Source organism: Azolla caroliniana, unplaced genomic scaffold, assembly GCF_043228905.1.
Source record: "Azolla caroliniana isolate FFs.n. ecotype wild unplaced genomic scaffold, voAzoCaro1.0.p SCAF_16, whole genome shotgun sequence".
NCBI lineage: Eukaryota > Viridiplantae > Streptophyta > Polypodiopsida > Salviniales > Salviniaceae > Azolla > Azolla caroliniana.
Genome location: NW_028230451.1, coordinates 2,110,066 through 2,129,559, shown reverse-complemented (window position 1 = coordinate 2,129,559; position 19,494 = coordinate 2,110,066). Strand labels below are relative to the sequence as shown.

General features: G+C 35.9%; 2 protein-coding genes across 2 annotated transcripts; one reads left to right on the top strand and one right to left on the bottom strand.

Moving 5' to 3' along the window:
• Positions 1-983: 983 nt before the first annotated feature.
• Positions 984-7,807, bottom strand: ASHH3 (histone-lysine N-methyltransferase ASHH3). Its single transcript, XM_087331886.1, has 15 exons — positions 6,937-7,807; positions 6,328-6,648; positions 5,299-5,446; positions 4,995-5,106; positions 4,575-4,674; positions 4,407-4,485; positions 4,098-4,269; positions 2,777-2,857; positions 2,517-2,688; positions 2,354-2,402; positions 2,192-2,252; positions 1,953-2,004; positions 1,564-1,644; positions 1,418-1,467; positions 984-1,345 (listed from the first exon to the last, which is right to left on the bottom strand). Exons 1-15 carry the CDS (start codon positions 7,123-7,125, stop codon positions 1,306-1,308), a joined length of 1,707 nt encoding a protein of 568 aa, XP_087188012.1. The 5' UTR covers positions 7,126-7,807; the 3' UTR covers positions 984-1,305.
• Positions 7,808-14,500: 6,693 nt separating this feature from the next.
• LOC147853532 (putative serine/threonine-protein kinase WNK11) lies at positions 14,501-19,222 on the top strand. Its single transcript, XM_087332007.1, has 8 exons — positions 14,501-14,621; positions 15,105-15,268; positions 16,339-16,376; positions 16,474-16,701; positions 16,988-17,211; positions 17,322-17,479; positions 17,592-18,057; positions 18,233-19,222. The coding sequence occupies exons 2-8, from the start codon at positions 15,149-15,151 to the stop codon at positions 18,649-18,651; spliced, it is 1,653 nt and encodes a 550-aa protein (XP_087188133.1). The 5' UTR covers positions 14,501-14,621; positions 15,105-15,148; the 3' UTR covers positions 18,652-19,222.
• The last annotated feature ends 272 nt before the right edge of the window (positions 19,223-19,494 follow it).

The window sequence follows — 19,494 nt, the reverse complement described above, 5'->3', positions numbered from 1 at the left end:
TAAGCTGTTTCAAGTATCAAACAATGGATTTGATGTTGTGGTCATTATAATAATTACTTTTGGTGTTATGACTTACAAGTTCGTTTTCCATAACCAAAGGATAACATAATGGCCACAAGTCAATCATTCCCAACAAGACTGGAAGGTTAGTAGGAAAAATAAAATATAAGAGATCGCTATCAATTTATAACCAATATTCCATTGACAAAATGATTACAAACATCACTTGCCAAAACAATGCATATAACCATGTCAACACCACCAAACTTATTACAGCTGAAATTCATGCTGTTGTCACACAATCTGGCAGTGCCTTAAAGATCTTCAAAGGAAAATGCATAACCAACGAATGGGCATAAACATTTCAACAGACCCTCAAGGTGATGACAATTAACCACATGGTAGTTTGTTACTTAGATTTATGGTGTACCATACCAGCCACATGACTCTATTTTAGATATTATATTTATCAAGTTGAGGGTTTGTCACTAAGGCCACATGCCAACATTAATTATGTACATTGAATAGAGCCAAATGGATCTTGAATAAATAAACACTTTACCTTTCCCCCTTCAACAACTGTACAATGAATAGCAAGTGTCAAATAAGTGAAATCACAGGGCTCAGTTGGTTGACATTAGAGGTGTTTAAAATATTGAAACTTCAGTGACATGCTTATACAACTAGAACAGCTTCAAGTAAACATCTTTAGCACATAAGTTCAACTCCTGCTAGATGCTTTTTGCCCATCTTTGCAAGGGGGAAAACAATATCTAAATGTGATGAGAAAGAGCATGCAGAGACTCTTCTCATCAAGTAAAATGATGTTGCCATTCTGGTGAAGTAAAATGATGTTACTTGGGGATAAGATATGGGACACGTTTCTCATTTACAGATGAGATTAAATGTAAGCTCCTCATTCGAAATGAAAACATGGTGAACATTTTATGAAGGTACAACAAAAAATGGCAATAATTATCCAATGAGTTGAACTGATTTTTTGAAGAAAATAATGGAATATCTGAAACTGCACTCTTACATTATCCATGTATAGACTTTTTGATACACAAAAAACAAAAATACTTGGAAAGGAATGAATATTACATGAAATGAATTTTGTTAGCAGACCACACTGGCATCATAATCTGTGAGAGCTCACTAACTAACACTCAACAGAGACGCCAAGCTTCATCTTCTTTCTTTCTATGATACACATGTTAGGGATGAATATAGATCACACACTTTGTGAAGAAAAATAGTTTACATGTGGTTAGGTATGGGATGGGATGGATCACAATAAAGGTCTTACTGGAACGTGATATCTCCACTTGATGCAAGAGTAAAGCTGAGAGACATTTAAGATAATTCAGATACATACTGATTTAATAATATGTCAGAAAAAATAAGATATAAGCACCTCTCTTCTGAAGCATAGACACCCACTGACTCGTCAGGCCTTTTCTTCCTCTGAGAAAATTGTAACACATCACAAACTGCCTAGGAGTATTGTACATTACAAATATACAAAAGGCTGGGAATATTGACTCCATGATGCATTATTACCAGAGGTGGACTGGATTTTTCGAGTTCCCATGTTTCCTTGTCCATCTGAAGCATCTCCAGCTCACCATCATCATATTCAATCTAAAACCATCATTTCAGTAGCGTGACCACATGGGTTAGAAATGGTTTAAGACCAACACTGAAGTGGCCGATTCTCCTACAAGCCCCCCATTAACAGGAAAAAACCACATTATGTGCAATGTACGCATTGCCTCATACATGCATAGGTAGAGAGAGAGGGAGAGAGAGATTAGGGACATTTCGTTACTCTTGACACAACTATGAATATAAAAAGACACAGATTAGAATATAATAATGGCAAGCATGAAATAAGTTCTGTTCTTGAACTAGACTTTCAAAAACATTAATAGGATGGCACAAAAGTATACCGTGTGTCTCCGTGTATGATTATCGAAGTCAACAATAGTGCCACTATAATACCTGCCTCACGAAAAACCAACATTGGTGGTTACCTCATGCCATGGTGAACGAATGGATTTAATCAATAAAGCACTTGTTCTATGTCTAAATTTAAAAAGCACACAGATGTCATATGTGATGGATGTCAAATACTCAGTAAGATAGTGGTTAAAGAACATCCTGAAGAAAGTATTTGGAGCTTTCTTACTTTTGGTCAAGAGGCCACCATATTCGCACTCTACGTCCCATGCATGTAGACTTTTCTTTTACTGAAGAACAGCCAACAGATGCGGTGATTACACAGATAGAAAGGTGAATTTTTATGACTTCAAGCCACCCTAAAACCATAATTGTCAATGTCGTGAATTACCTCCACAATCATTTATTGCATGAGACTTTGACTTCCTCTCACAGAAGAGCTAGAAAACAGAAAAACTGCACTTTTAGAAGACTTCATAATTTTCAAGTCAATTTACTGGAAGTCTGTGTAAATTACCATAGCATGTCACAAATATTAAATACAAAATACTCACAGAGTTGCACAGCTTTGATTTTTTACACTTTGTTGACATAAGAACCTCCCTTGCAACAATTTCTAAAGCCATTGTGGCAGACAGCTTTTGTTTACTTGGTTTTCGACCTAGCTTCCCTCTACATGCTGATGCACCGCAAAAACAATCTTGCTCTTGACCAAATGGGATGAACCTGTGGACAAAAGATTGTCAGAAACATTTGGAGAAATTCAACAGTGCAATCATTTTCAAATATTTTTTTCTAAAAGATGATGTCATACTGGTAGTCATATGAAATAAATTCGCCCTCCTGGATATCAGTTATTGCAAACACACCAATCCTTGTCTCCCCATCAATCTGCCTGATCATATATATCAGATGAGCATCACAAACAGATCAGATTAAAATAAATAAATTGCTTTACAACCAATATTGGTTAATTTTATGAAGCAAATAACTTGTCTACAGTTTGTGAATAAACCACAACCAACTTAAAGACTAGCTTTATGTCTTTATGAGTCCATCTCCGATGTGATGATGATCTGAAGCATACTGATGTTTAAGATAATTGTTTATGTAAATCCTTCCAAAGGTGTGCTAATAAAATAAAACTCCCTAGAGGCAGATAGAAAGTGCCACGTGAGATTAGTATTGGAGAAGTGAATAAATATGAAATGGTTTCATTCTAAATTTCAACTTGCATTATGGAATGGAAATGGTTATCAAATAAGAAAATGGCTTCCGTCTAATTATTACTATAGCAAAGGTTATGGCCACAGTAAGATATGAGAACTGGATTGATTCATAGTTTCATGTGTTGGCCTGGTCTCTTCCATGAAAATGTGCTGAAATGATATAAATCTCTTCAATCACGTGCTGATCAGATAAAACTCCCTAATGCCAAATAAAAATTCCCAAGTGGATTGATGTTTGAGAATGAGCAAATGTACAATTCTTTGCTTCTCAATTTCACCTTGCATTGTTTAATAAGAATAGTTATCAAAGGAGAAAATGGCTTCTATCTAATTACTACTAAATCAGCGATTATGCCACAGCAAGATATGAAAACTGAACCAGTTCACTGCTTCATATGTTCGTTTAGACTCTTCAGTGGAATGCATTGTCAAGAGTGAGATGTTGAGATCCTTTTTGAGTTGACAATCTAGATAAGGGATATTGATTCCTTAGGTTGACCTTACACAAAAATGCACATCATTCCTGACTTGAACATCATAAATCACCTAATGCCTGTCGTGAATATCAACTATGTCAAGGAACAAAATCAGGTAAATTGAAGTTACCTCGTGTTCTCTCTAGTTTTCTAAGAACGTCAATAGTGTTTAAACACTACGCTTACATGCATTTGAATGTTCCAAATTCGAGATGGTTAAAATATAAGGAACTAATCTCAACATCAGCTATACACCGCAGTGATAAAATAGCTAACCACTGGTTATGCTATGTGAACTGTTGTTACTCAATTATGTTTCAACAAATGGCTATTTTGTTTACAGTATCATCTTTATACAAAAGACAAAGTAAAGCTAGAGTGCATAGTGAATATCATTACAAATTATTGAAGACAAGTCAACAACAATTACCATTTCTGTAGCTGAGTGTTGGGACAGCAACTATGATTGATAAAGCGGGACAAGTTTCCCTTGAATGTAGCATCGATCACCATCTCACGATTAATCTCACACATATAAAAATTGCTCTCCCCGCGTTCTTTCATACCCCATAATCTCTCTTCGCACAATTTATCATTAATGACTGTTCATTACAATTGTAAATATTAGATGTATATGTATTAAACCTGTTGTCTAAAGAATGTGGAAGCATATGCATACACAACCACACAACGAATCTGATTTATTCAACCATCAAGAAAACGGCTGTGCAATAATTACCTTCGCCAACATATTCAATCAAAAAATCACCAGCCTTTATGGATTCAGCTGCAGTTAGCCCCCATCCACATTTATCTGTCTACAATATTTTCATAATTCCATAGAAGCTTAACAAATAATCAAATACTAGAACAAAAGGAATACAATTTTAACTACAGAAAGAATCACCTTAGTGAGTTGCACCTTCCGACCACTGCGTTTCTGAAATGGCAGGTTGGTACAAGAAGGTCCACACCCGCAAGAAGATGAGCAGGTATATTGCAACATGCTACACCGTAACTACTTATCAGATGCACATAAATTTTAGGGAAAAACTCTGAAATATACCCTGATTTTTTCTTAATTTCCTCAAATACCCCTTATTTTTATTATTTCCCTTAATGCCCTTGTTTAACCCTGGAAAGAGCAAATATATGCACTTTTTTGAGCAATTATATTTTCCATCCATCCACTGATGGCCGATTATAAATGCTATTTGAGTATTTATATGGTCAATTAATCCCCTTTTACTTGTTTATAGTTTGACCAAGGGCGTTTGGAGAAATAATGAAAACTTAAGTACGTATGATATTTTGCTAAATTATGTACCTGCAAATACACTCTCTCTCGCATGATTCCCTTGATCCTCCAGAACGTGCACATGTACATTGCATATACTCTTCCTCTGGACGCCTCTTGGGCTTCTTTACTAGATATATGTCTGTATATAGATCAAGGCAATAAACAAAAGTATATATTATGGGCATACATACAATGCCTTGATGTAGTATATGCATAACATAGCATGCACCTGTAAAGAAGCATTATCCTGTTACAAGAATATGCATATCATATTTCATATTCAGACCAAAAAGTGCATAGAGACATAAGTTTCAGTAGAAGAAAAGGATACTCCGACGTATATGAACAAATGGTGGAGGCTTATTCTTTAGTTTCTTTGCAAACTCATGCACTATTTGTGGTACTTCGAATTCACAAATATGTTGAGGTAATGGTAAAACTTGGAAAAGAGATCCAGGGTCCATGATCTTATCAGCACACTGAAAACCATAATACAATCAGAAATTCAGATCACTACTCCCATATCATGTACCTAAAACCTACATTACATGCATATATAATGTACACTCAAGAGATATACAACCCTTAACAGTTAATAACTGTGTAAAGTTCAAGAGGCGACTTCCAAGTTCCCACAATGAGCTTTATCTATTCCAATGTGCCTAGATACATAACTATACCTGTAGCTTTGTAGAGGAGAAAACGAAATTTATGCCCACAAAAACGAACTCTGTTCTTTTTTCTTAGTACTAAATTATATTACTAGCAGGAAACCCGCAATACAAGTTTAAACCCATAAAACAGTGTTAAAAAATACAGAATGCAGCTGCGGACAGTATGTGCTTAAAATTACTTAAAGAATGTATGAAGTCTGCCAGGTTAAATATCCTGACAATCATACAGAGGTTGTACCATTAACCTAAACAGCATGAACTCATTAAGGTCCCAGCACTTGGTTAATTTAGGACTATGCATATGTTTATGTGGTATCCGAACGACAAAATCTCAGCAAAGTGAAAATTTGTTTGTAATGCAAAATGGTATGAGGAATTTGGTTTCGAATTCTCTTCATTAGGAAAGATTGTTAATGGTCTGAATTTTGTTTTCAAATCCATATCCTTGTTATGGGAAAACGTCAAAATGCCCCTTGCTATTTCATCATTTCCTCAAATGCCCCATGACAATCCACCAAAGATGGACAAAGAGGACGATTAGGCCCTAGCTCAAATAGCACATACAATTAGCTTGCGAGGGGGGTGATATTTGGCATTTGGGAAAAGAAAAGAAACACTCCAAGTTTTTCCCTTAATATATATGTCATCATAATACAAAAAAAAATAAGTAGAAACTTTGAGCTTACAGTTGGTCTTTTCCAAGCATTCTCATGCTTCCCACAAATCATGTAGCCAGGAATGTCTTCCAATAACAACGAGCCATCTGGACAGCAATTCTCATGATACGCCATGGGGCAATCGAGGCATCGGAAAAGCTTCCATTCACCACTGTTCTTCTTACTACCACATGCATTACATCTATGCTGAGGACAAACTCGGCACTGAGGGTCACCAATCCAGCTCGCTGTACATTGATGATGGTAGAATTTCCTGCACCTTTTATAGGAGCATTTGAACATGCCATCTTCCTCCACACTTCCAAGCTTCTTGCATTCAAAACACCGCACCTTACATCGAAAAAATATGTTAGGAAAAAAAGATTGAGACACATACATACATATGTACACATTGTAGTACCTACACACCCACAAACATGCATACATACTGTGTATATATACATATCTGGTTTAAGCAATGTATTATATACATAAAGCACACAAATACATACATTGTATTAGCATCATTCGTACATAGACACAAATACATATACGCATACACATTCATGTCCTAAGATCTGTTCTAGTTCTGCAACGCAAACATTGAGCAATACAGATTGCTAGAAGTTTCAGCAAAACCTTGTCATCTTTGCAATCGTTACAGAACCATGGATCTTCATTGGGTAAGCTTCTATAACCGAGACATTCCAGGTGAAATCCTTGTCCACACTTTTCGCAACAAATAAGTTCGCCAAAATCGCGGCAGATTCCACATATATATGAGAATCCATCATCCTCTGCAATACTGGACTGTTTCTTTGCGACCATCCTGAAGAATCCCGTTGCTAATTCAGGCTATGGAATAATGTTTCTACAAGGATATCCCCGTGCCAAAGCTATTTTTCATCACTGTAACAGATTGTATTGGCCACTTCATAGTTACCAATTCATTTTAAGTGCTTGATTTACAAAAATCTTTTGCCGTTAGATTTAACAGAAGATTCTCATAGTTCTTGAAGAAGCTTCAGAATTGAAATCATCCTTTTGGCTTTTTATTTCTCAGCGAAAAGGAAAAACTGAGAAAGGCATCGGAATTTATCGAAACATTATTCTGGAATTTTGAATTCTTAGGGGAAAAATAAGCTCCAAAAACCCTAGAAATTCCCAGATTTCTCGACCGACTTCAAAATTATATTTGAAAGCCTTTGGCTAGTCTTCTTACCATTTTTATTTGCTTTGGTTTCTCAGAAGAGCAAAACGCTCAGAAAACCCTAGGAATTCTCAGATCCCTTGAAGAAGCTTAAACTGAGAGCTGAATTCATGTGCAGACTCGTCTCATCATCTTTAAAATTTCTTCCTGATTTACGATGCTTTCATGCTTCCCCTGATTTGTGCTGGTTTGAAGCTTCTCCTGATTACTCTCGGCTTCCTTCTTTCTTTCTCCAGTTCTCAGCTTCTAAATCTTCGTTCTGAAGTCTTTATGCTGCGGTGCTGCAATCTCCTCCTCTTTCTTCTTCTCCTTCTGCCGCCGCCGTCGCCGCCGCCGCCGCCGCTGCTGCTGCTAGTGCAGCAGAGGGATTTGAAGAGTCGAAACAAAAACCAAAAGAGGCGGGAGGAGGTCTGCAGAGAAAAGGGGGAAAAAGAGAGAGAGAGAGAGAGAGAGCGGGGGGTGAACGTTGGGCGTAATCTAAAAGCAGAGAAAGCCGGTCAATGAGAGAGAGGATATACATATGTATATGTATTTACATAATTGTATGGAGTATGTTGCATGTATATAGCGAGGTGAGAAATTCCGGATTCGAACCCAAGACCTTCGAATCATGGTTACACTCGCTTAACTTGGCGACCCATCGTTAGTTAGTTATAGTTAGCACACGCTTAATTTGATTTACTCCCTAATTGAGGTTTGAAATCGCTCTCGGACTTCCCTATACAATGGCCATTTTAAAACATCCCTCCCTATAGTAGCTAGCTTGCCGACCCGTTTTTTATTTTGCTTTTTTTGTTTTTTGTTTTTTTGAGAAAGATTCACCTTAATATATTACTTGAAAATTGTATAGAAAACATATAGAGACATTTCATCTCGCTTCTATCAGTGATACAAAGGCTAGTATAAGCATCTGATCAAGCAGATGTTGTCATATATGAAACAAGTAGACCAATAAATATCGGCTATACAACATAAAAGAAGGTATGGCATAATTCCACTTCATACCAAAAATCGTACTCGAAAATAAGTGAAGTAGCTTGCCTACCCGTTGTTAGCACTCGCTTCACTTGATTTACCGCTTAACTGAGGGAGAACCCTTGACAATGTATGGTCGCAACTGTCTTCAATTGTGGGTTCCTCTACTTATCTTGTTCATGTGTATCGAATGTCCATTACCTTACTCAGATGGAGCACTTTGACTTCTCTCATTCTCTTTTCAATTCTTTTGAGATATTGTAACAACTTCTATAGCTCTCTTATATCAATTGGCCATCCCCTTCCATGCGTTACAAACATCTTACAACCACTTTGATGGCTTTGCTTCAGCGAATGTAAAGAATAGTTTTTGGTATGATGATCTTAGAGCATCTTTTAATACACATACAATAACTCAACATACCATATGATATGCTTGTAAATTTTCAAAACTACAAGAAGATGATATGTCACGAGTGCATGGGGAATGGAATTTCAAATTTTTTCAATAAGCATTGTTGATGTTAACCAAGGATTCCCACACTCACCAACTATCTTCAGTTTATGCATTGATGAATTGGAACAAATTGTCGACGAGATTGCAAAGAAAGAAGGCATTAAAGAAGAAATTATCATTGGGAATGTAGTTATCATGCATTTGTTATATGGAGTTGTTGTGGTGATTTTGCAATTACTTTAGAAAGACACCCAAAGCACATTGACTATATGACGCAAGTTTTCTATGAATAGTAAGTCGGGTGTCAATAACTACATAACAAAAGTGTTGAGATATCAAGCTCAACTAGTTTAATCTAGTTAGTCAACACATGTAACTTAGTAGTTACCTAGATCGAATCTAGTTAATGTGTTGACCTTAAGCCTTTAAATAGGACCTTGTACTTAAGTGGGATATTCTAGATCCTCCACTCCTTAGTACATTGAATGTAGGACTTACACATAAGTACCTATGTTCTACCCACACATGTGCACCTTTGCACATGGGTTGTATATATACCTCATTGTGGGTATTTTTGTATGTTGATGACACTTTTCAATATAGTCAATCATCCCCCATTTATCTCCGTGTTCGAGTGTAACTTCCTCTCTCTCTCTCTTCCTCTCACACACTCTCACGCGCATATCATACTAATCTTCCGCTGCTTAACGTAACCATATAATTAGTCTCTAATTAACCCTAGTTAATTACCTAATTACTTAACAAAAAGGTTATGCTTGTGAAGACTCCAAGAAAGGAATAAATCATGCATTGTGTGCAAACCACTTCGATTGAACAAAGATTCAAAGATACTGGGTTTGAGGTCCCATTGATCATGGGTGACATGAGTTTACTATCCACAAGCTTAATAGTGGGGAAGATGATTTACTATGCATTGGAGACAATGTTGGAGAGATTAATCGTTGGTTCTTGAAGTAATACCTCTTTGACACATTGATAATGTTAATGTTTCTCTATAATGTGGTAATGTCCCTAAGCCAATTGCATTTATCAAGTTTCTCTACTCAAGCAACAAACAACATACACACTCCTACTTCTTCAAACCATATTGAGGTCATGGGTTTGGAAAGGGTTATTGAGTACATGCTTAAGGTTTCCAAAAAAATCTCACATTGATTTCCTAGGATCATATAGGAGCAAGTAGAAATATTCAAAAGTCATGCAAAAGCAATACTTTAGGTTTCACTAAATGCAAGATACGAAGAAAAGGAATCTTAAGTGGATGGAATACATCCAATCAATATTTGTCATCTCGCGTGATACCTGTGTTCTCAATGAAATATTGGAGAATACATATCCATGGTCATGGGTCTGAAAATGCAAGATACGAAGAAAAGGAATCTTAAGTGGATGGAATACATCCAATCAATATTTGTCATCTCGTGTGATACCTGTGTTCTCAATGAAATATTGGAGAATACATATCCATGGTCATGGGTCTGAAAATGTGTCTTACAATAATTAAATTTGATAAGTCCAATATTGTAGCTCCTCCCAAGTGCTTAGGCGTTACTAAATGGCTCCACACAACCCATGAGATTCCAGTCTAGTCCCTCTTTTTCCACCACAAATATTGAAGAGGTTGCAAAATAGAATGCAAAACCTTCTTTTTGTATGGTAACAATGACAAGTAATATAATATCATGGGTTCCACAATACATCGTACAACCTTTGGGCATACATGAAATGACCATGATTTTGACGTCCAATGCATGAACTTATCCATTAATTTGTTGGACACCCATTCAATCAATTGGCCATTTGTAATATTCATTCCAATGGATACTTGAGTGTTGAAAATTAAAGCATTTTCTAACCATGGGCCAATGTTATCCAAGACATTCCAAATCCCGCTCAATACATGACACCATGCAAAACTTCTTAAATTAAGCAATCCAATTTGGTTCTATACGAGCATCCCTTCTTAAATTTCTCACACGAGGCTTGTAAAAACATGAAAGAATCATTTGCCAAAACTTGTGTTACTAGCTGCCCTCTAAATGGAAAGTGTTGGCCCACAATGTCACTATTGGTTGCAAATCTTGATAACATCATTAACGAGGGATGAGTAACAATAGGAAGCAACAATGGGCTAAGTGGGCATCCTTGATAAAAAAAATGTTGTGAGAACAACATTTAACTTTACCATTAAGCATTACATGGGATGCCACTCCTAATAAAAATATGAGGGGAAACATATGTGGTTCAAAGCCCATTGTATTCATTAACGTGAAAACAATTTTGAGAAATTTGGAAAAAGGTTGAGGTTTTCACCTTTTTGGGGGACAAAATAAAGTGGAGATATGCTCCACCAATATGGCTTATTCCGCCCATTGTCTTGAAAGGACCATGCATGAGGGTTTCTGCTACCAAACATGTTGATTGATGTGGGTAGGAGGGTTATAATTTATTGTATGGATTCTTTGTAGCCTTTGGGCATCTTTTCATTAATACCATGGTGAATCTTGACTATAAAAAAAGGCAGGGTCAATTAATGTGACCATAAGCTCTCTCCAAATCTAATTATAACATAATCAACTCTCTCTCTCAACATGCGCTCATATCAATAAATGTGTGCGAAAAACACTACAATGGCACCACAATTGAGTAATGGGACACATTGAACATCCAATAGGCAAAACAAACACTCTACCAAGGAAAGAATGTCTACTTGCTCCAATAAAGAATTTGCATATTAGCGCTCCCTCCACCTTCGGTATATATGGTTTGATTCCATGCCCACTACCATGTACAAAGGCATTGTGCACATACCCACTATCTCATAAATAAGAAAACAATATCCATCTCTCTAGTTTCCAAACACCCATTGTATTGGCATCAAATAACAATGTGATCTCTCTCTTTCTCAATACAATGAAAATGTTAACCCCCGATCTCGGATCCAATACAAGGTTAAAATGTCATAACAAGGGAGTTTCCCCATTGCATTCATCCATATATTGTGAAATGTACTTATTTTGCTCATTGTTTCATATTTGTGACGATGAATTCTGTAGCCATATACTATTGGCAACATTGAGAAGGGATCATAATCAAACAACTTCCATAAGATAAAATGGGCCACATTCATGGCAATGACAACGATGTTCAAGGTAAACATAACATTGACAAAGTTCCATCATATTACTATTTCAATGTCTGAGTTGCATACATAGAATAGAAATTCATGTGAGCAATCATTAACGTTTCGTTATGTTCAATGTAATGATTGAACATTTACAGTTATTGGTGCTATATCTTGAAAACTAAGATGCACGGCTCCATTAGTTTGAATAAAGGTAAAAATATGCATTTACCATATGTTATAGAAAGTTGTTAGGGCACAACATCAACAATAGGCATTATAATGGATAAAGGTTGTAAGATAAAGGCTATCTTAAATGCCTTATGTTAAGGGCACAACCTTGTTAACCAATCCTGAAGGTTGATTTTAATGGATTTAAGGGGGTTGTATGAGTGGGACGTGAATTCTAAAACCTGGGACAACCCACAAGGATATATAAGACAAGTGGTTGTCTAGGAGCCCAATGAATTTAACTATATAAAGGGGACTAGCTACCCTCTTCGATATGAAATCTTTGAGACAAAAATATCTCGTATTTCAAGTATGTTATCTTTTGAACTTTTGAGGTATATGACAATGTTATATTTAGTAGTACAATATAAGATGGGGTTTCTATTCATCTATTGACCTTTGCTTGAGGGAGGTGGGTTTAGTTAAGCACCCTTTATTCCTTGCAAAGGGTGTAACAAAATTTTGCAAAGAAGCGTATTCAGCCATAACATAACAAGTTGATACTATTGCAAGGGAACGGAAGACAATGACGAATTTTTAGAGGGACCTATATAGGCTATGATAAATTGACAATCCAAATCTTGGAAGTCGTGACAACTTGCTGGGATCAAAACATATGTATCATATGAACGTGCTTATAACTTATAAGAAGCAATTGGGAAAACTAGAAATTGAAGTAAGCTTGTATAATCATGTAGTAAGTTTAATAAGTATTTAAGTGGAGTTTGTAATTACATTTATGACAATGACTCGTGAGTTGTGACTTACGAGCATGAGAAGTGCCATACTTCACAGGGTCAACATGTGAAAATCTTATCCATTGGAGACGTATAACTTGCTTTTATAATAATAAGAGAGTGTCCTCATATATTCCCCCCTTTAATTTATTTTCATAATACTAAAATTCCTACTATCAAATCATTGAAAGACCAAATGATATATTTATTGAGCCTAAACCTTAATATAATAAATGAGAAAAGTAATTAGTAAGTGAAGTGTGTAAACTATTAAGGAGATTACAAAAGAAAAAAACTTTGCTCATATATGTATGCTAAGATCCACCACAGTTTAGAGTATTGTAGCTAGTTAATTGTTTATTAGGCCCTATTAATTAAGGATGTCATAGCGATATTTTTTGAGAAAATCAGTTACCTCTTACCCTTTGAATTTTATCGGCCTAATACTTTTCCACATGATGCATGTGTTTTGTATGTGCATGTCTTCTTCGCTTCGGTATGACACGTAGTATAATAGTTGGACAAGGAGTTACCAAAAGAAGCATGCCAACATTTGTAAGAAAGTGAGAGAAGTGGCTTTCATCGCTTGATGGATTGGAAGGTTGTGTATGAGGTTAATTTGTCTTCAACTAAGAATAACATTGAGAAAATTAATATTTTCATTCATTAAGGGCAATTTTTGTAGTGGAACAAGAAACTTATAATTTTCATGCATTGTATCATGAATCAAGAGCTCCTATCAACATTGCATGTATGCATGCTAATCCCAACATTTGGGCCCAATATCGATGATTAATAAGATCAACTGAAGAAGTAGAAGTGGAGCATCCCATCAAAGATATCAAATGCGAAAGTTATATAGCCTATCAAAGCTTAATGATATAGGGAATCAACTCTAATCGGGTCCCAATTGGAATTTTTTTTACTATCAATCATGCACACTCCCTATTTGAACTATTTGATTATCCTTGTCCAACCTAATCAACAACTTGTGGCGTGTTTGAATTGGTCATACTCACCAATTACAAACTAAATGAGAAACATAGTGGGGGTTGTGTGTGTTTTGGTGTTATTTCTTTTTGTTTTCACTTGCTAGCATTTCCAAATCGGCATGTGAAACGGAATGGGGAATTGCATATCAAAATGCATTGGCTCTCAAAAAGATCGATTGAAACATATGTTGGCTCACGAGGATCAATTGAGCAAATTTGTTTTGTGTAAAGGACATATAGGAGTAGTCAATGAGACACTCAGGACGAAGACTTCGTGTTGGTGGTGGGTCCAATTGGAATCGAACTCGGATTGATTGATACACACACACACACACACACACTCAAAGCCTTCCATTACACTCTCTAGTCTATAGACTATATCTTTAAGATCGATCTCAGTCTACCTATTTTGACTGCATACACTATCTATTGGACAATTTGCATCCCCATTTTCTTTTTCTTATATATGTATACATCGCACACATCTATCTACTACATATAGGTGTCATTTCATCCATCTCTTCCCACATGCGTTCTTCTCCTTACCATCATCATTCCTCAGATTGCTCTCTCACAGGTATCTATCTCATTTGTGGCCCTAAACTTTATCATTACATTTTTATTTCATCTCTATTTTCAAATTTTCATTAATATTTTATTAAATTTTTTCGGATTCATTCTTCATTCCCCCTTTCTCTCACACACCCAATTCACTAGACTGTGACATACCCCTGTTTTTCTCCTATCCAAAGTTCTGTAAAGGAACCGATTATTTCTCAACTCCATCATTAGCTAACACGTCTCTATGATTTTGGCTATGTCTTTTCAATCGATCTCGCAAGATAAGAAAAAGGTAACAGCGTTCAATATTTAGTTTATTTTCTTTCTCCGTTTACTTTGTACACCATGCCCATCATCCGTGTTTTAAAAAAACCTACCAATTTTGGAAAAAATAAAGAAATTAATCCAATTTATTATTATTATCCATGTCCTTTCTTCCTAGCATATCAAAGGTATCTGTTTTTCTTATTCACACCAATGATTTATATATTTTGTACAGGAATTGAAGATCATAAATTGGGAATTCATACTAAATATTAAGTCATGCCAAATTCTGGTTCAATTGGGCATATACCATACTGGAATAATCTAGTAAATAGTGAAGAAAATAGTGATGAGGGTGAAAAGTTTGAGGAGCTTGATCCATCAGGGCGCTATGGACGAGTAAGTTTATATACCCATCAACATTGGACATGTTGTGTGAATGTTCTGATGCATGTTCGTTGTATCTACATTTACATGGCCTAGGTTTTTGTATGCATTAATGCATATCATAGCATGTTCTTTATATATGCATCAGCATTAGCCATTTTTTTCTATTTCCTAATGCATATTTTAGATTTGATTGTATATGTATCACCATGGCCACGGTTTTATATGCACTATGTGCTGTTTGTGTGTGCAACAACACAGCCTTGTTTTTTCTATGCATTGATCAGTTTCTTAGCATGTACTTAATATGCATTAACAGGGCCATGGTTTATATGTGCTAATGCATATCATAGTATGCTATTTGTTATGCATCTACATGATCCTGGTTTCTGTATGCTCTATTTATATATGTATTAATATGTCTGTGATTTTATATGCATGAATGCATAATTAGCATCTTCTTTATAGGTGTATTGGCCAAAATTTTGTATGTACCAATACACCTCTTACAATGTTCTCCGAGGCTTGCCAAGCAGATAAGTTTGGCGTGTTCATCAATATGGCCATGACTCTGTATCTTAACATGTTCTAAGCAGAAATAAATTTGTATATTTATCAACATGGCCTTGGTTTTTGGTTGTACTAATGCACATTCTAGAATGTTATCTAGAACTTATATGCGGAGTATGTTTGCATCTGCACCATGACCATGATGATGTATGTACTAGTGAATCTCTTAGCATGTTCTCCAAAATGACATAAGTAGAATACATTGGTACATGCATTGAATACATTGGTTGTACTAATGCACACTCTAGAATGTTATCTAGAATGTTTATGCGTAATAAGTTTGAATCTACAACATGATCATGATATTGTATGTACTAATGAATCTCTTAGCATGTTCTCCAAAACTTACATAAGTAGAATACACTGGTACATGCATTGAAATAACCATGGTTTTAAATGTGACTAGTATGTATATCCTACCATATTCTTCTAAACTTATAAGAGTAAGTTTGTATATGCAAATTGCTTATCTGCTTTGCTGAAAAGAAAAACTTTTATTTTGTCTTGATCAGTACAAGGATGTCCTTGGCAGAGGAGCATTCAAAACTGTGTATCCTTCCTCACATAACATCAACTGTTGGACTTTGATATTCCTTTAACAATACTGATTTAATCAATTGAATAACCTTAACGCACTTGGTTTTTAGATACAAAGCTTTTGATACACTAGAAGGAATTGAAGTGGCATGGAATCAAATCAAAGTTCAGGATGTCATTCACACTCCAGAAGATGTTGATAGATTGTATTCAGAGGTCCACCTTCTGAAGACATTAAAGCACAAAAACATCATCAAATTTTATCATTCATGGATAGATCCTGATACACAAAACTTAAACTTTCTCACAGAAATGTTTACATCAGGCACACTCAGGCAGTAAGTACAACTTTAAGTATTTATTCAAAAACGTTGTATTCATAAATGAAAATAGTAGATAAAGAGAAAAGAAACAAAATGCCCCTGAATTTTTGCAAACAATTCCTTAAGCTTTCAAAATGTACCAGAACACATCCTCTGTAGTTGTAACTTTTGTACTGGAGAAGGATATTCTGGTAAAACACCAGGAAGTTCAGGGTCTTTTTTGATGTTTTTCCCAATATGTGATTGTGACAGGCATTTAAATATTTTCTTTTTGTTTATATGGGTATATCTTTTATGCTAGGTACCGAAGGCGACACAGACATGTTGATGTATGGGCAATAAAGAATTGGGCAAGGCAGATCCTAAGGGGTCTGCTATATTTGCATAGCCATGATCCACCTATTATCCATCGCGATTTGAAGTGTGATAACATTTTTATAAATGGAAACCAAGGAGAAGTCAAAATAGGAGATCTAGGTCTTGCAGCGATCTTACAACATGCTTATGCAGCACGTAGTGTTATTGGTAAGCATTTAAAAGAAATCTAAATTATAATCCTACAATATATGTACATATAATATTAGTCATGTTCCTACTTTCAATGCATTGTTTGTGAATGTATGTTTTTGTCATAGGAACACCTGAGTTCATGGCACCTGAGCTTTATGAAGAAGAATACACCGAGTTGGTGGACATCTACTCCTTTGGTATGTGCTTGTTGGAGATGGTGACATGTGAATATCCTTATAAAGAATGCTCAAATCCAGCCCAGATTTACAAGAAAGTTACTTCTGTAAGTTTCTTTATAGGAGAGCAATGTTGGAAAAAAAAATATACGCAAATAAGATATAAAAAATCATGACAATAGAAGATTTTATTTTTGTCGATGCACTGTGTTGGAATAGGGAAAACCACCGGCGGCATTATTCAAAGTTAAGGATCCTCATCTGCGAGAATTTATTGAGAAATGTATTGCCCCAGCATCAAGGCGGTTACCTACGAGGGAGCTTCTTATGGACTCATTTCTTAGAGATTGCAATTGTGTAGAAAGTTTGCTAATTTCTTCGTCCTCTCTGAGAAGTATTAGTTCTTTGGATCGTATTAGATCCTCTGTTGATGAAATGAGGATTAAGGATGCTTCCACATTTGTGAATTTTAATAGCATATCGAGTTCATTGATACACTATGAGGAAGCTCCTTCGGTGTTGGATTCTAAAGATGAGAGAAGGGGTATGGCCAGAAGCTCAAATATTGTCCCTCTTTCTCATGTTATAGAGGATAAGGGAGGTCGCAAGATGGACTTTCAAGTGAAAGGCAAGTTAAGAGATGACAATAAACTGCATCTACGACTCCGAATTGCAGACTTAGAAGGTTTGAACTATGGTCATGATGTTAGCTAGATTTCTTGCAAAATAGTTTAATTACATTTAAAAGTATAAATAGAAACGTACAAAATATAGCGAAGCATAGAATTGTCAATTCTAATGTGAAGGTGACGGATTTTCCAAAATTTCTTACTTTTGGTTGTAATCTGTGGCCTCCATAGGTCATGTGCGAGTCATCCATTTTGAGTTTGACATGAAAAAAGATACGGCGATGTCTGTGGCTGGAGAAATGATTTCAGAGCTCAATCTAGGAGACCAAGATGTAATACGGATTGCAGAAATAATTGATGCTGCAATCTTGGCAATGCTGCCTGGATGGAGACCTAATGTTGGAAACAAACAAAGCTCATTAAATGGAAACGAGATTAACCTGAGTACAATTCCTGAGGAATCCAACGGCTTATGTCAATCTAAGAATGATCCAATGGCTTGGGTTAATCCATCCAAACAAGTTTCGGTGCTTTCACCACAAATAGATAATCTAATGATGCATGGACGCTTTGAAGTAGTACCAGAGGAAGATTTTTCTAGCCCTTCATTATCAGCAGTGGATGATGATTGGGATAGCGATTGTCAATAGTGTTTTCATTTACAACCCAGGCAAGCATAGAGTACAACCCATTGTCTTCTCTGAATACACATTGATTCTTAGTCACTCAGGAAATTATAAATTAGGCCTTGCAATATGAAATGTTCAACTTCAAAGAGTTTTCACAAGCTTAGATGTTCTAGGTTTTAGAATGAAGCAGAATTATATACAGGAAAGTTTTTCCTTGTGTGCTGATTGTGTTATTGAAGGTATAAAACTACAATGCAAGAGAAGTTTCTACGCAGCATCCTACATTTGAGCTCAGGAAAAAGTTCTTTCATAAAGATTGTAATCAAGCCTGAGAAAGAATCTCCAAATATGTTTTCCTCATATTTATTTGTGTTCCGAGACTCATATAGAGGATATGTTTTAAAATATGGACTGTGACTGAATGATCCAGAAGAGAATGTGAAGGGTTTATGCCGAAGGATTGAGAGCAGAATATCAACTTAAGAGTTTCCATGCGTTACTGTAATCTGAACTCTTGTATGTCAAGGTTGTTATGATGTATGTATGAATGGGCAATATTGGGATCAATAATATCACAAAGAGATGTTATGAACTCATGTTCTTCGTTGCTTCCTTTGGCCCCCATCTGAAGTGATGTTGTGTTGAATTTTGTTTGATCAATTTTGTAGCTTCGTTGAATGTGGAAGTTGCACTTGCATTGACAGTTCTTAAATCTTTGACATTGTGTTCTTCCATGTTTGGCATGTTCTTGAATCTTAGAGTAGAGGATGTGTCCAAAATTTACTATTGTGATAATCTGTTCTAAAAGACTGTTGTGGAGGCAGTGAGGGCATGCATGATTGCATTGTAGGTGGTCGTTGCCCT

What these genes read in the sequence shown, in the direction of transcription:
- LOC147853532 (XM_087332007.1), top strand. Translation starts at nt 15,149, where the DNA reads ATGCCAAATTCTGGTTCAATTGGGCATATACCATACTGGAATAATCTA. An exon ending in TGCAGCACGTAGTGTTATTG is followed by an intron (nt 17,212 to 17,321) that starts GTAAGCATTTAA and finishes TTTTTGTCATAG; the next exon opens with GAACACCTGAGTTCATGGCA. An exon ending in TTTACAAGAAAGTTACTTCT is followed by an intron (nt 17,480 to 17,591) that starts GTAAGTTTCTTT and finishes GTGTTGGAATAG; the next exon opens with GGAAAACCACCGGCGGCATT.
- ASHH3 (XM_087331886.1), bottom strand. Translation starts at nt 7,125, where the DNA reads ATGGTCGCAAAGAAACAGTCCAGTATTGCAGAGGATGATGGATTCTCA. An exon ending in GATTGAATATGTTGGCGAAG is followed by an intron (nt 4,270 to 4,406) that starts GTAATTATTGCA and finishes TGTAATGAACAG; the next exon opens with TCATTAATGATAAATTGTGC. An exon ending in AATCAAAGCTGTGCAACTCT is followed by an intron (nt 2,403 to 2,516) that starts GTGAGTATTTTG and finishes TCTGTTTTCTAG; the next exon opens with CTCTTCTGTGAGAGGAAGTC.